Here is a 16,451-nt window from a genome sequence, read left to right as displayed (position 1 = left end):
ACTTTACTGTATTTTCCTTTTTTGAAGTGATTCCAATCATATTTCAAGCAATTTAAATCCATCATGTCGAACAGTGTGCATCTGTAGTGTCTCAGCTGAAGGAAATATTCCTTTATTTATCGGCTTTAATATATCGTCCAAATATTCTTATCAGGCCGATAACGAAAACATTAAAAATTAACATATATCGGCCGATACCGATATGGTGGCCGATATATCGTGCATCCCTATTAAAAATACAGACAGGAATCATTTCAATGTTTTATTCATAACTGTAAAGATAATGACAGCATTTTACATTTTCTTATGAAATAAATATTAAAAACAAAACTATGTAAATCAATCAAACATAATAATAATAATAGGTATTGTGTAATTATGTAAAACTTTTGTTCCTGAAAGGGAAAACAAAAATATATACATTTGAAGCATAATTAATTTGGCAAACTGTGTTACGCTGCATATGAACATAAGTATTACTAATATTAAGGCTCTTTAAATGACTTGGATACTTTTGAAGTTAAATTGTAGGCAAGCTAAATATAGTATTACAAGCAAATATATTACACAATATACTAGTCATATATAAAAAAGAATGGTTAAAAACAAAGTTATCACGTTTAAAAAGGCATTTTATCAGTCAATCAATCTTAAAAACACATTCCTGAAGAATCAGTACCGTTTATCACATGTATTGACTCAAACATGCGTTATTTAAATTACATAAGATTTAAAAGATCTCATTGGCACTTGCACATATTCAAACAAAGTTCTTCTTGACGTCTAATTGGGCTTGAATTATTAAAATACACAAACTTATGTTGAAATGTCCATCTTTGCACGTATCCTCATACACACAGTCGGTAGACCATAGCCGGTGAGAAAACAGTGCACGTGTAACCGTGTGTTAGACCCGTGCATCACTCTTAAAGCTTGTAACTTTAATAAGAATAAATGTATATTTAATTTACAAAGTGAAGATTATGCACTGTGTTTATATATATATGTGATTACTTTATACAATTTATGTAGTATTTCTTATTTCTAGTGCTTGAAGTTTTTCAGGTAGGTCTATTTCATTATGTCGCTGTCTGGGTTTGTTCTTTCATCAGTTTATCTGTCTTCAGTAAGCTTGAGTTTTTTTGTTTTTTTACTTAGGCTAATATTCGTTTTTTGTGATATTGAAAATGGTGATTTAAGATTTTGTTTATATCGCCCACCCCTAAAAAGCATGTATGTATGTGTACATTAAAAAAAAGAGCATATACAAAAGAGCAGCTCTGAAATTCAACAAAATATTTTTTTTTAAATCCTTTTGTGTTCAATGAATGAATGAAAGTCATATGGGTTTAGAATGCCAGTTATGAGTTATGAATACATGTATCATTTTCATCTTTCCCTTTACTCCACATGCTCAGCAAACCTCAGTATTGGTCATCAGCTAAAATAATCCCTCAGGAACTTGACGGATGTTTTATGAACAAGGCTTCCCTGTTTGCACCGTGTCTAATCCGTCTCTCTCCAGTTGGTGCCTTCACACACCGGTCACATCAGCATGTTGAAATACTTCACTGATCCGTGACGGAAAGAGACGTGTGTGTGTGTGTGTGTGTGTGTGTGTGCTTTCTCTCTTCTGACACTGATGACCTTTAGCAAAATCATATCACATATAGTCCATTGATCAACTGTGTAAACCTCCGCTTGCATGCATCATGAGCACTCTCTCGTATAGAAGATGGGGCGTGAGATTCAGAAGGACGGTCATGTTTGAGAGTCTCTGGACGTCTTGGACGACAGGATCGGAGTGGCGTCTAGCGGGGGTCGTACATGTTAGCCAGTTTTTTAAAGCGCGGCCCCCAGTCGTTGAGGTAGTCGTAGTCCTGGTCTTCATCTGAGCCCATGGAGGCGATGGAGCTGAGGCTTCCCGAGACCGAGCCGTCGCCCTCGAAGTCGTAGATCAGCGCGGTGTCGTACGGCGGGACGTTCGGGTCGGTGTCCGCGGCGTCCAGACCCTGCTCGGGTCAAGCAGAACACAGGGACGTTAGTGCTGAAGAAAGTGCATCTGCATTGTTTATTACACTGTATGACACTCACGTACACACACACACACACACACACACACACACACACACACACACTGACGCTCTCTTACTTGCATACACACACACACTGACACTCTCTTACTTGCATACACACACACACAGACACTCTTTTACTTGCATACACACACGCACACACACTGACACTCTTTTACTTGCATACACACACGCACACACACTGACACTCTTTTACTTGCATACACACACACACACACACTGACACTCACATACACACACACTGACACTCTTTTACTTTCATACACACACACACACTGACACTCTTTTACTTGCCACACACACACACACTGACACTCACATACATACATACACACACACACACACACTGACACTCTTTTACTTGCATACACACACACACACACACTGACACTCTTTTACTTGCATACACACACACACACACTGACACTCTTACTTGCATACACACACACACACATACACACTGACACTTTCACATACATACATACATACATACACACACACACACTCATACATACTCACACTGACACTCTTTCTTGCATGCATACACACACACTGACACTCTTACATACACACACACACACACACTGACACTCTCACACACACACTGACACTCACATACACAAACACTGACACTCTTACTTGCATACACACACACATACACACTGACACTTTCACATACATACATACATACATACATACACACACACACACTCATACATACTCACACTGACACTCTTTCTTGCATTCATACACACACACTGACACTCTTACATACACACACACACACACACACACACACACTGACACTCTCACATACATACAGACACACACACTGCTACATCTAATACTGGAGCGTATTATGTCTTTATCATCTGTTTAAATATGCATGAGTCCACTCATCTTCACTGCATCTTTATGGGTCATAAAACGTTTTATTAACGAGTCATTTTAATGATATTCTCTGTTTTATTTCTAAATACTTCAATTGATATCAGAATATCCTGATTTAGAAATTCAATGTCTCACAGTTGTTATGGTGGTATTTGAAGAAAAATGTTATTTCTTGAAAATTCAGCTTTAAACTTTTCTAATTAAATGCTTAAGGAATTTTCCTGTGAATTACTCACAAATATTACAAATCTTATTTCACTTTATATTAGGATTTATTAACTATGTATATGCATTAAAAAAGGGTAACACTTTATTTGACAGTGTCTCTGTTACACGTTAAATGTTGTCAGTAGTGAATACAAATTGTACATAATTACATGCAATGAACCCTATTGTAAGTATGTATAGTTCATTAACTTTACTAGGCACTTAAAGGGGTCATGACATGTTTTTTTTATTTTTTATTATTATGTTCCCTTAGGTGTAATTATAGTATTACTATAGTTTTTTTTACAAAAAACTTTTAAAATGTAGTGATTTATGACCTTTTCCCCCCTGTTTCTCATCCTCTGATTCAAACAGTCTGTTTTGGGGGTGTTTCCCCTTTAAGAGTTCAGTGTTAACGCCCACTGCTATGATTGGCTAACGTCAGTGCCTATGCATCAATTATTAACGCCCCCAGCCAGAACATTTGCGGATTCAGCGTATTTAAAAAGTAGTTTAACGTTTTAAACACATTACTTACAGTTTGCGTCGTCGTTGTTGAGCCCAGAATAGTCGGCACGGACTTATCTTTGAGCAACAGTTATCTGGCAAAGGCAGTATCATTTTGGGATTTGTTCTCAAAACAGTCATCCTTCAAATGTATAGAACAAACGCTTAAACTAACACTGCCGTGACTGAGACGTCTGCAAAAAATAAAGTGCATCCATTTTCCCTGACGACTGGATCTTTCGCAGCGTATTCAAAGATGTTGTTTGTCCACAGCCAGGAACAGCACATCTGCGGCATCGTAATTTCCCTGTACACAGACCCACTCGCTGTCCGGCGACTGAACACTTGTGAGGCGCGCGGCGCGACAATGATACGAAATGAGCGTAGTTGTCTTGCGCTTTAAGCGTAGTTGTCTTGTGCCGGAGGCGCTCATTATGCAAACGCTGGTACGTCACTTCACACCGTGACGTCACTTCTTACCATGGATCCAGAACGAGCTGTATTTAGAGCTTGATTAAATAAATGATTCGTTTATAATGGGGAGGACGTCTTAAGCAATGAAACTTGCAGGACGTTTTAATGGTACAAAGACCTCTTATATACCAAAAGATCAAGGCAAATTTGGTTTCTCATGTCATGACCCCTTTAAATGTATAAATACACCGTAACAAAAGATGATTAGTTTAAAGTAGTTAAAGGCACGTAATATAAAGCGGGACCCTTATTTCTTATTAAAGAGTGGCTTACAACGTTGATGAAGTCTTCGATGTCGGCCGGCTCTCCGGGGGTCTTGCGTGGATATGACGGAGAAGGAAGGTTATGTGGAGCGTCTCTTCTGAGAGGCTGTTTTCCTCTGGGAAGAACACAGTCTTGTGGGAAAACTGAGGCTGGGACAGGGGCCGTGTCACTCGGGTTCCTCAGAAAATCCATATTAAATGCATCCTGTTGACGGAAACAGCTTTAGGTATTTCAGGACATTCCACATTTCACTTCAAAACACACAAAACAGAACAGGTGAAACTGGAAAAGTGTGAATATAGTGCAAAAGTTGTTCATTTATTTCAGTAATTCAACTTAAAAGGTGAAACTAATATATTATATTGACTCATTACATGCAAAGTGAGATATTTCAAGCCTTTATTTGTTATAATTTTGATGATTATTGCTTACAGCTTATGAAAACCTCAAATTCAAAATTAGAATATTGTGAAAAGGTTTTCATAAGCTATAATCATCAAAATTATAACAAATAAATGCTTGAAATATCCTTCATCAAAATATATAACAGATATCAAACGGCACGAAGCTTATTGTGATTTATTGGATAAACATTCATGATGAAACCTGAAAAAGTGACACACAGTCTCTTCATAAATAACTAAATGCATTATCCAGCATGTATGCTTGTCCTGTACTTCGGTGAATAAAAATTAAAATGTGAACAAAAACAGCCTAATAATTGGCTTATTATTATTCAAATACGAAAATTAAAATGACGGGTAATAATAGAATCGATTATGACTGTATCTTTCTGACCCTGTCCGTCTAACTCGACCAATGTATTTTGTGCGAACTGTGAACAAGTGAAAACTGATCCTTATTTTAGCACACATAAATTATAAAAAATGCTGGGTTGTTTTAACCCAAGTTTGGGTCAAATATGGACAAACCCAACCGTTGGGTTAAATTTTTCAATTGCATTTTTAATCCAACGTTTGGGTTTGTCCATATTTGACCCAAACTTGGGTTAAAACAACCCAGCATTTTTTAGAGTGCTGCTTTTGTGTTCACCTCGTCCTCTTCACCGCCTCCCTGCTCGTCGTAATGAAACACGTTGTCCCGGATGTCATCGTCCGACGCTCCGACCAGAAAGCTTCCTCTCTTCCGCATGTTCTGCCCGGTGCAGCCGCTCACCGCCGCCGCGAGCAGGAGGAGGACTGAACACACACATCAGGGTTTACTACAGCGGATGTCAATACAATATGTACAATACAGTGTTTCAAAGCAGCTTTACAGAGATAACAGGAAAATAATGCAAAAAAAAAGTTTGTGTATAGAACAAAATAGTGTCACAGTCCAGTTCAGTGATAAAAAAAGTTTTTTAAAAAGTGAAAAAAAAAGTTATTCATTTAGTTCATTTATAAATATATAGCCGCTCTGGAGAAAACTGTGATGTCATTTATGTGACCCTGGACCACAAAACAGTCACATGGGTCATTTTAATAAATTGAGATTTATACATCATCTGAAAGCTGAATAAATAAACTGATGTGTGGTTTGTTAGGATAGGACAATATTCGGTCGAGATATGAGATATTAGAAAATCTGGAATCTGAGGGAGCAAAAAAATCTAAACATTGAGAAAATCTCCTTTAAAGTTGTGCATTTATGTTCACGATTGTGCTGCATTCACTCACAAAAATACATGTTTTATATATTTACGGTAGGACATTTACTGAATATCTTCATGGAACATGATCTTAATATCCTCATGATTTTTGGCATAAAAGAAAAATGTATAATTTTGACCCATACGATGAATAGTTGGCTATTGCCACAGATATACCCGTGCGATTCCAGACTGGGTTTGTGGTCCAGGGTCACATATAATGGGGTCAATGCAGGCAGATCAATAATATTGTAGAATACTTAATTAAATGAAACTTACACAAGAGAAAAGCAACGCTTCCGATGATAATCATAAGGGCAATGAAGCTTATTCCCATTTTGGTCCCGAAGATGGCCGCGGTGAAGCTCCTGCAGTCCCCGAAGCTGTCACAGGGACACACGGTCACGTTGACCACAGCGCTAGAGGACAGCGGAGGAGAGCCCGAGTCCGACACGACCACGGGAACAGAGAAGTCCCCTCTCTCTATGTCTATCAGCGGCTGGAGAACTGCGTGGGTCTCTGCGGACAGAAGAAGAGATCGGAGTAAACACTGTGAGCTGCATCTCTGACCCAGACAGCAACATGTGTCGGCCCGGATCCGGCCCACATCGGGCCGTGTGGAACCAGTGTGTACCGGATCTGGACCGACAATGTGTTTCTGTCTGGGAAAGCAGAGGTAGATCCCTTCCTGCAGACTTCAGCTCCAACACACTCCTGTGTACCGTTACACACTTAGTACAAATACATATCAATTATGTTTTAAAGCGGTGGTTGATTATGATTGCACTTTTCTAACTTTAGTCACTAGCTAAGTTTCCATCCACTTGTCAATCGAATTATCTGAAGTTCGGTAAAAAAAACTCATGGGAATAAAGCTGGTGAAAGTGTGTTTCCATCCAACGGCTTTAAAGCGAATAAAAACCTGTGCGTAACATCGCCACATGCTGTTTTGCGATCAAACTGGTTTATCGAATTGATTTGAGACATTTTAAGGTGTTTCCGTTCATTTTCGCACTGAATCGCACAACATTCAAGCCGACATTTGCGAACAAAGTTTTGCTAGACAAAATTAAATTCATTATTTATTCGGCAAATAACGTTTCCATCCGCGTTTATCGCATAAGCCGTATATCCATTAAGATTAAATCGACCGAACGCATTTCATTTGAGTCGATATTCATGAAATTCAATCGAGTTTTACTGTTTCCATAAGGCATTTTTTATTCGATATCACATAACTCAGATAAAAACATGTTGATGGAAACATAGTTAGTGTGTAATGTTGCTGTTTGATCACAAACAACATCTGCAAAGTTACAACGCTCAAAGTTCAAAGCAAAGGGAGATATTTGCTTTTAAAGAAATTGTTTTTTAAGGACTACAACAAACGGCTGGTAGGAACTACACGACATTCCTCACGGGTCAGTGACATCACAACCCTAGAATTTACATAAACCCCGCCCCCTGAACACGATTTATAGATTATCAAGACAGAATATGCTAATCTATGACTAGAAGAGAACTACACATAATCTACATAAATTCATCAAGTAACCATTCAGAAATGTCCTGTTCTTCTACATGTTGTCACTTCTTCTCGAGTCTCTCCATCATTGTCTGACTCCAGAACATAAAACGTTAAAAGTTTTTTACATTTTCAGTGCATGTGTGTGTGAGGCTCTTGTAGCTCCGCCCCCCGTGCCGGGAGCAGCAGCTCATTTGCATTTAAAGGGACAGACACAAAACGGTGTGTTTTTGCTCAGCCTCAAAAAGTGACTTTAACATGCAATATAAAAATATCTGTGGGGTATTTTGAGCTAAAACTTCACACACACACACTCTGGGGACATCAGAGATTTATTTTACATCTTGTGAAACGGGCATTTTACCACCACTTGAAGTTTTACCATTGAGAGTTATGATGGTCCAATTAGCCGCTACGTTTTGGTCAGGAATGTGAAAGCTGAAGGGGTCAGCTTGAGGAGACATGTCCTGGTCCACTGCACTGATCATCAGGCCCAGTTTATCCCTGTCCCGGTCGCTGCACACCGTCCCACTGGAGGGCTTCAGGACTGGTGGGTAATCATTGGTCTCCCACAGACTGACCTCCAGAGTCGCCGTCGCAGAGATGCCATCGGCGTCTGGAAACAGAGAAACCATCACCACCGGTTCTATTCAAACAAAGCCAGCGGTCTCAGTCCTCGGGTCCGAGGGGCTCACCCTGATCCGTGACCTTCACGACGGCAGAGTAAATGTTGTTCCTGACGTGAGGAGATCTGATATCGAAGGTTGTTCTGGTCGTGATCTGCCCAGTCTCATGGTCAATAGCCAACCAACGCTCAGGATCCTCAAGGATTTCAAACCTGAACAAAAAAAAAAAAAATCTAAGTTTAGGACATACAGTAGATTAGGCTTAATGCATGCAAGCTTTTCCTTATGAAAAAGAAGTGCTCTTTAGCATAGAGTATTTATTACGGAAACAATATACTTTAAAATAATTAATACAAATAAAAAAATATATATATACAGACGCATGTGCAAACTGAATGTAATTAAGTAATTAAGTGAACTTAAGACTGTTTTTGACCCACTTAAGTAGGACTTCAGTACATCTTCTTTATATTACAATTTCATAATAATTACTAGTGTTGTTTTTTAAATATGGTTAAAGTTTTTAGAGAAAGCAAGAGAGAAAGTTTAAAAAGCTCAGAGTTGAAGGTCTTTAAGTCTCATTTGCTATGCGGTTTCTAGAGAATTATGGGTGGTTGCTAAGGTACTCAGGGTGGTTGCTAGGGTGTTACAAACTGCTTTCAAGTTCATTCTGGTTGGTTGCTAGGATGTTGCCATGCGGTTGCTAAGGTACTCAAGGTGGTTGCTAGGGTGTTGCTCTTCAGTTACTAGGGTCTCTGGGTGGTTGCCAGGGTGCTATGCGATTTCAAGGGTATTCTAGGTGGTTATGTAACTGCTAGGGTACTAGGAGTATTTGCTAGGATGTTGCTAAGGTACTCGGGGTGGTTGCTAGGGTATTGCTATGTACTAAGGTTGCTAAGGTACTCGGGTGGTTGTGGTGAACTGACAGCCGAAATGCATAATTTTCCTGTTATCACTTTAAAGCTGCTAAGAAACAATATGTATTGTATAAAGCGCTATAGAAATAAAGGTGACTTAACTTGGTTGCTAGGGTGTTGCTCTTCTGTTACTAGGGTACTCTGGAAGGTTGCTAGGGTGTTGCTATGCGGTTTTGAGGGTATTCTGGGTGGTTACTGGGGTGTTGCTATGCGATTTCTAGGGAACTTGGGGTTGTTGCTTTGTGGTTGCGAGGGTAATCTGGTTGGTTGCTAAGGTGTTGCTATGTGTTTGCCAGTTTGTTCTGGATGGTTGCTAGAGCGTTGCTTTGCAGTTCCTAGTATATATTATCGCATTGCTAGCATGTTTCAGACAAATACTGTACTATTATTTGTACTATTACTACAAATACTGTACTAAAAATAACAATTATTGAAAATTAACTTTTAAGTAAATGTACTTTTAAATTGACATTATTACAAAGTGCACTTTTTTGAAAAAATGAATGTACTCTTTTTATGGACATTTAAACAGCCTTTTATTTTATTACTACTGTATTTTCTGCCAGTATAGTTTTGTTAGACATACTTTCAGATTTGAAGCACATTCAATAAAGTTAAGCACACTTCTTTTTCACAAAGGGTTACGCAAAGAGCATCTGCTCCTGAATTCATAACTTGATATAAATCAGATTTAGGAGTACATTTGTTATTACTCTATCGTTTTAGTACAATTTCAGGTTAAGGTCAGGCTTAGGGATGTGTTGTGTGTGTTGAAGTGATGTTGGTGAAGTGAGGCTCACCTCAGCTTGGCATTATCTGGATCATAAGCGATATCCGAGACCAGCACAGTACCGGGAACTACAGACTCCGGGACAGGGACTTTAATGGGGGTTTTGTAGAAGACCGGGGCCTCGTTTTCATTCATCACTCTGACGGTGACTGTAGCGCTGTGTGTTTGTTCGTATGGGGCTTTAAGCCTGACTTCATTCTCTGCCGTTACAACCAGCTCATATTCTGCCTGAGATTCATAATCCAGCGGCTGCAAGAGAGCAGAGACATTCAATTTGAAATGCAGTGTGCAAATAATACATACAAACTAGGGCTGCCGATCAATTTTTTTTAAAATCGTGATTAATCGCATGATTGTCATGAGTTAACTCGCAATTAATCGCACATTTTTTATTTGTTCTAATTCTAAATGTACCTTAAATTAATACTTTTCAAGATTGTAATACTCTAATCATTATGGGCATGGATAAATATGGATGCTTTATGCAAATGTATGTTTATTATTGAAACCATAGTCAACATAGAGCATGAAGACGAGACATGTTTCAAAGGTCATAGATGTTTTTCAAAGAACTTGTTCATGTCTATTAGACACATGAAGAAAGAACAAAGCAATACCAGGTTCCCATTATTTCTCTTTCTTTGCACTGAGCAATTTACTAAAGCAAACATGTTCAGATTTTTGCAGCTCTTCTGAAAATGCTAAATGTACATTTATTATTACATTATTTTGTTTCTCTCTGTGTCCATTTTGAAGAAGCTAAATTCTCAATAAAACTGTTTTCATTGGTATATTTTACTGTTTCTGTTGTCAAACAACGGAATGAATATGAAATAGTGACTGAAACGCGACCCATTAACACATAACCAGCTCTCCCTTCCAAGATGTTAATCTGCACAAAAATCCTGATAATCGAGCCGTCGTCTGATCAAATCAAATACACATAAGGTAAAGACAATATCTCTGTTGTGATTTCGGATATACTTGCATGTAAAACTAGAGAAGCAACATAATATCTGTTTAACTGAATTAAAGCGTGTGTGCTGGGAGAGCAGTACCCGCGATTCTCAGAAACTAAATAAGGTTTGGGCGCTTTTTTGAAGGGAAAAAAAATCCACTAAAGGAGTCTGCAATGTCGCTAAGTTGGCAACACTGTGTATCTCAATTTTTCCAACTAGGGGTTGGGCCACGGGTCAAACAGAAAATATGCGCTGCGTTAATCGCGCGTTTAAAAAATGAGTGCCGTTAATATAATTTTGCGTTAACGCGTTAACTGCCCTAATACAAACACGTTCACACACTGAAGGGATGGAAAAAGAGGGATAAATAAAATCACAGTGGATGCTCTCGATTGAAATGAGTCCAAAATCAACATAATTCATTGCGTTGATCACAAGATATTCTTCACGGAGGTACAATCCAAAAAATGGCCATTAGGGGGCGTCAAGGACCGAACAAAAAGGCTACATTGGTTCCAAATTTTATAACTTTTGATTACTTTATGCAATCACCACAAAATTTTATCCGGATGCAGCTCACATGTTGGGGAACTTCAGTCTAACTTATTTGCTTCCTAAGTTATAAGGAAGGAATAAGAAAGATATGTAAAATTATTATAAAAAATTATATATTTTTTGTCTTTTACCAGCAGTTTCTCAGCACGAAAATGTTCTAATGTAATGATTTAAAAAAACAAAATTATATTTTTTTTAGGTTTTCTATCACAGTATACTCAATACAAAGAACTACACCACTGTATAAAGCACAGAGGGACTCTAAGAGCTGATCACTGAAAGGTTCTTTAGGGGAACCCAAATGGGTCTTCTGCTGTGAAAAACTCGTATGCTGAACCACAGTCTTCATTGGTGTCAGTAATCTCACCTTGACCACAGAAATGATGCCTTGGTTGGAGTCTGGGTCTGTGCGGATGGCAAAGTGTCCTAAAGTATTTCCCTTTCCGATGGTGTACTTAATCCTCCAGTTCTCTCCGCCTCTCTGGTCTTTATCTGTGGCGTTGACCCGGCCCACCTCCGCCAGCTTGTTCTCCATTGCATTCATGTTGTACTGCGCTCACAAGATTGGAACAACAGCTCAGAAAACAGTCGGATGAACATCACAGACTGCACTCAAAAAAAATTACTCTTTGGTTGAACATGATTCAATCATGGACAGTGGTTCCACGTGATTGAATTAAGTTATTTGGACACGATTGAAACAATTTATTTGGACACGATTGAAACAATTTATTTGGACACGATTGAATCGATTTATTTGGACACGATTGAATCAAGTTATTTGGACACGATTGAATCAGGTTATTTGGACATGATTGAAGTTATTTGGACGGGTCTAATTTTAATTAAGTTTACTCACTTCACTTAAGTTCATCCAACATGAAGTATTTGAGTTGAGATTCCACTGTCCATGATTATATAATTTTCAGCCAAAGAGTTTTTTTTGTGTGTGTCTATTTAATAGATACACAGAGTTAAGATAACATACTATTAACCTAAACACAGCTTTTCTTTTAATACATATTATGTTAGATGTTGGCAGTCTAAAGATGTGCAAAAATAAATAATCGTCCTAGTTAATACACTTTTTAGGATTTTTCACAGTTAGGATGCTTAATACCCTTTTCCTATCTGTAGTTAAGATATGCACTTAAGACATTTTATAATAGCTTTTGTCCTAAATGAGGTCTTTACTGAAATTGCCATGGTTACCACACATTAAGATATGATTGTAAAGTGAGGATCTGTAATCGAACATCACAGACTGCATGTTTTCAGTCGGCCTCATACCACGCTGGGCTGGAATCTGGGAGCGTGGTTGTTAATGTCAGAGATGTGAATGATGGCTCGACCCGCGGAGGCTAGACCCATTCCTGACATATCAGCGACCTGAAGATGAAGCCTGAAGGACTGCACCACCTGACAACACAACAGGGCTCATGGTAATGCTGCTTTCCTTTAGACTTTCAAATGATCCTGTGCTGTTTAGGGGTGTAACAATATATCGGGTCACAATATATCGCAATACAAACATGCAACAATATGTATCGTGTATAGTTCACACAAAATTAAAATTACTGTGTGAGGAAAAAATTCAGTTAAACTGCTATATATAATGTTGAATATAATGTATAATAATGCACTGGGGGAATATTTGTGGGATCTGATAATGCCAAATGTCTTGTTACCAGTAAAAAGTGACAACATTATTTTAAATATATCTAGTCAGTGAAAGAGCGCAAGCATATTTGTGTAAAATAATTCTGTATTTTCATCTTCAGAATCATGAATATTGTTATTCTGGTGTCTCTATTGTCCTGTGCTTTGGGTTTCCAGCACCAAGTCCAAGAATATTCATTTACACACACAATGTAATACCAAATTTAGCATTTTAATCAACAGTAAAAAAAAATTGTTAACTGTTATCATATGTATCGCAATAATATCGTATCGCGAGTTCAGTATCAAGATATGTATCGAGTCGTGACATGAGGGAACCGTTACACCCCTAAAGCTGTTCATAAGAGACAGAAATAACCCACATCTCGGTCTAGTCCCACGTCTCGTATGTAGATGACTCCAGTTTTGTTGTTGATGCCGAACATGGTCTTGTTAATGCTGTGAGGAGGGATACTCTCTTGCGCAGTGATGGAGAAGCTCAGAGCTGCGTTCTCCGTCAGCGGATCATCCAGATCTACCGCTGTAACCTGCATCACCGAAGTCCCTGAACACACACACACATAACAGCGTTAACACTCTGGTGCCGTTTCTGACCAAATCTTTTTACATTTTGTTTTGGAACTTGCTGTGTGAACAAAAATAATGGACATGATTGGATAAGTTTAAATGGTCCTAAAAAAATTGTCACACTTGTATTGTTTGTGATCAAAAACGAATTTCATCCAGTGGAAGCGTTTGGTACTGCAGCCCTGCAAGCTCATTTTTTGAGATATCAGGCACAAATTTGTAACATAACATATATTTTTTACAATTTTGTCCACTTCAGCAATAATTCGCCATGAGTCGTCTTTAAAAAGAGACCAAACTTCAGTCCGTTGCTCTAAAGCAATCGAGATTGAGGACAGTTTAAGTTGGAAATTTCATTTTCAGGTCCATGCTCAAAAAGTGAATTATAACTATTGCATTAAATATAATTTAGTACCATAAACCCCCCTAAAATATTAAATAAAAAATATTATTGAATTAAAATATTGTACAATCATTTCATCCAAAGCGACTTACATTGCATTTCAAGGTACACATTTACATTCTTATCAGTTCTTGCTTTCCAACATTTAAAAGTGGTATTTTTAGGCTGGTTTGCCGATGTCACAACAATTGAGATACATGTTCACAACACTTTTTTGAGGATAAAAATCCTGCATGGTTTAAAGTAAAGTTTTGTATGACCCATTCATTGCATTGAGGGTTTTTTCTCCATATAATATTTACATATTTTTTAGATTTTATTGTACACGTTACCTGGAACAGAGAACTCGGGGATGGTGCCGACGAACTCCTTCGGGGTGAATTCAGGCCTGTGGTCATTCTGGTCGAGGACGTAGATCTCAATGGTTGTGGGACTTTCCAGTCGCTCTCCGCTTGGCGAGAGAGCGAAGGCTTTGAGCTGAGGATATTAGACATATATATATTATTCAGAGATATCACATATAGAGTTATTCAGAGATATCACATATAGAGTTATTCAGAGATATCACATATAGAGTTATTCAGAGATATCACATCATTCATCAAGTAATGTAACAGAAAGAAAAGGGCTCTATGTAGCAAATTTTTCGAGATATCAACCTCAAATTTGTTTGTTTAGTGTTAAACATGTTTTGGAAATTATATTTCTTATAAAAGTTGAAAATGGTATTTTGGTGCATTTTTCATAACAATAAATGTACAATTTTATAAAAAAAATTCAAGTTTACTTTTATTAACTTTTGATGACTTTAGCAATAAATCTGCTACGTGTCGTCTTTAAAAAGAGACTTCAGTCTGCGCTTTAAACCAATCAAGATTAATGACAGTTAATTGGGAAATTTCATATTCAGGTCAATGTTAAAAAAAATGACTGCATAAATATAATTTAATAAAATCCCCTAAAATACAAAATACCGATATTATTATCGATTGTACAATCAAATATTGTACAATCATTTCAATGAAAAAAAAAAAATTCTGTCATTTTTGACCAACACGTTCGTCAACGAGTGGATCTCTGAGCTGGTGTGAGTGAGTGGAGGCGGGGTCATTTGCATATTCATAAGGTATACAATTATTGACTGCAGGGGATAGTTTGATTATAAAGTATATCTGAGACTATAGACTATAAAGATCTGACTGTGTGAGATTGTAGTTGGAATGAATCCCTTTTCTTCGAACAGCTGTTTGTCATTATCCGGAACATAACGTGCGTAAACGCCACATCTTTTGGATTTTCCCAGGAAAAACATCCCGAGTCTACAGGCTTTAGGCAACTTAGGAAGTCGGGGAAGGTCTCGTTTTTTAAGTTACGTTACACGCTGTTCACACACAGGCAATAAAAATGTGACTTTTAGATGAAAATGTTTAGGATGCACCCATATAAAAAATTTGCCCGATACCGATAATTCTTTATATTTGAAAGCCAATAACCGATATATTGGCAGATAAATCTAAATCCAGATTTTATATAATTTTTGAGAGCCTGATTACAAAAACAAATGTCTCACCATTAATGTCCCCAAACACACAATTATAATGTTCTCATGATAATTTAATGCAGCCGATATGACAGACTTGTGTTGTACATGTTGCACTGAACTGTATTTTCCTTTTTTGACGTGATTCCAATCATATTTCAAACAAATAAAAACCATAATGGTGAACAGTGCACGTCTGAAGTGTCTCAGCTGAAGGAGATAATCCATTATTTATGAGCTTTTATAGATAAGACAAATTTTCTTATCAGCCCGATAACGATAACAAATAAACATATATCGGCCGATACCGATATGGTGGCCGATATATCGTGCATCCCTAAAGTTACATCCCCTTTTAACGATAAAAAACAGTTTCAACAAACATGTTTACCTTGAAGCTCTTGTGTTTTTCCCTGTCCAGTGGCATTTTGCTCTTGATCCATCCAGTTTTATCATCAATTTCGAAGAGGCCTTTGGGGTCCTGGTCGACCCCGGGTCCCTCCAGCTTGTATATCACCTCTCCGGTGAAAACCTTGTCTGATTTAATCTGCAAGAGTGGACATGGAACATGTTAAAGCCGTACGGTACACAGTCTCGATATTTACACTATCGTGTGTGTGTGTGTGCAGAGGTGGACAGTAACAAAGTACATTTACTTGAGTACTGTACTTAAGTACACTTTTTGAGTATCTGTACTTTACTTGAGTATTATTTTTTCTGGAAACTTTTACTTTAACTTCACTACATTTGAAAGACAAATATCGTACTTTTTACTCCACTACATTTCTGTCAAGGGCCT

The 16,451-nt window shown here is 37.8% G+C and overlaps 1 protein-coding gene across 1 annotated transcript in view; it reads right to left on the bottom strand.

The window, feature by feature from the left end:
* Nucleotides 1-254: 254 nt before the first annotated feature.
* cdh15 (cadherin 15, type 1, M-cadherin (myotubule)) overlaps nt 255-16,451 on the bottom strand; it is a 29,785-nt gene continuing 13,588 nt past the window's right edge. The window contains exons 3-14 of the mRNA XM_079595066.1: nt 16,044-16,199; nt 14,445-14,589; nt 13,505-13,686; nt 12,753-12,881; nt 11,830-12,012; nt 9,959-10,197; nt 8,311-8,453; nt 7,998-8,231; nt 6,370-6,609; nt 5,493-5,638; nt 4,449-4,643; nt 255-2,012 (exon numbers count right to left, since the gene is read on the bottom strand). Of these exons, the coding sequence (XP_079451192.1) occupies nt 1,812-2,012; nt 4,449-4,643; nt 5,493-5,638; nt 6,370-6,609; nt 7,998-8,231; nt 8,311-8,453; nt 9,959-10,197; nt 11,830-12,012; nt 12,753-12,881; nt 13,505-13,686; nt 14,445-14,589; nt 16,044-16,199 (2,193 nt within the window). The 3' untranslated portion in view covers nt 255-1,811. The remainder of the gene's footprint in view (nt 2,013-4,448; nt 4,644-5,492; nt 5,639-6,369; nt 6,610-7,997; nt 8,232-8,310; nt 8,454-9,958; nt 10,198-11,829; nt 12,013-12,752; nt 12,882-13,504; nt 13,687-14,444; nt 14,590-16,043; nt 16,200-16,451) is intronic.

The sequence above is a fragment of the Phoxinus phoxinus genome (genome assembly GCF_949152265.1).
Source record: "Phoxinus phoxinus genome assembly, chromosome: 2".
NCBI lineage: Eukaryota > Metazoa > Chordata > Actinopteri > Cypriniformes > Leuciscidae > Phoxinus > Phoxinus phoxinus.
The sequence above is the reverse complement of the archived record's forward strand: the minus strand, read 5'-3'. Positions and strand labels throughout refer to the sequence as shown.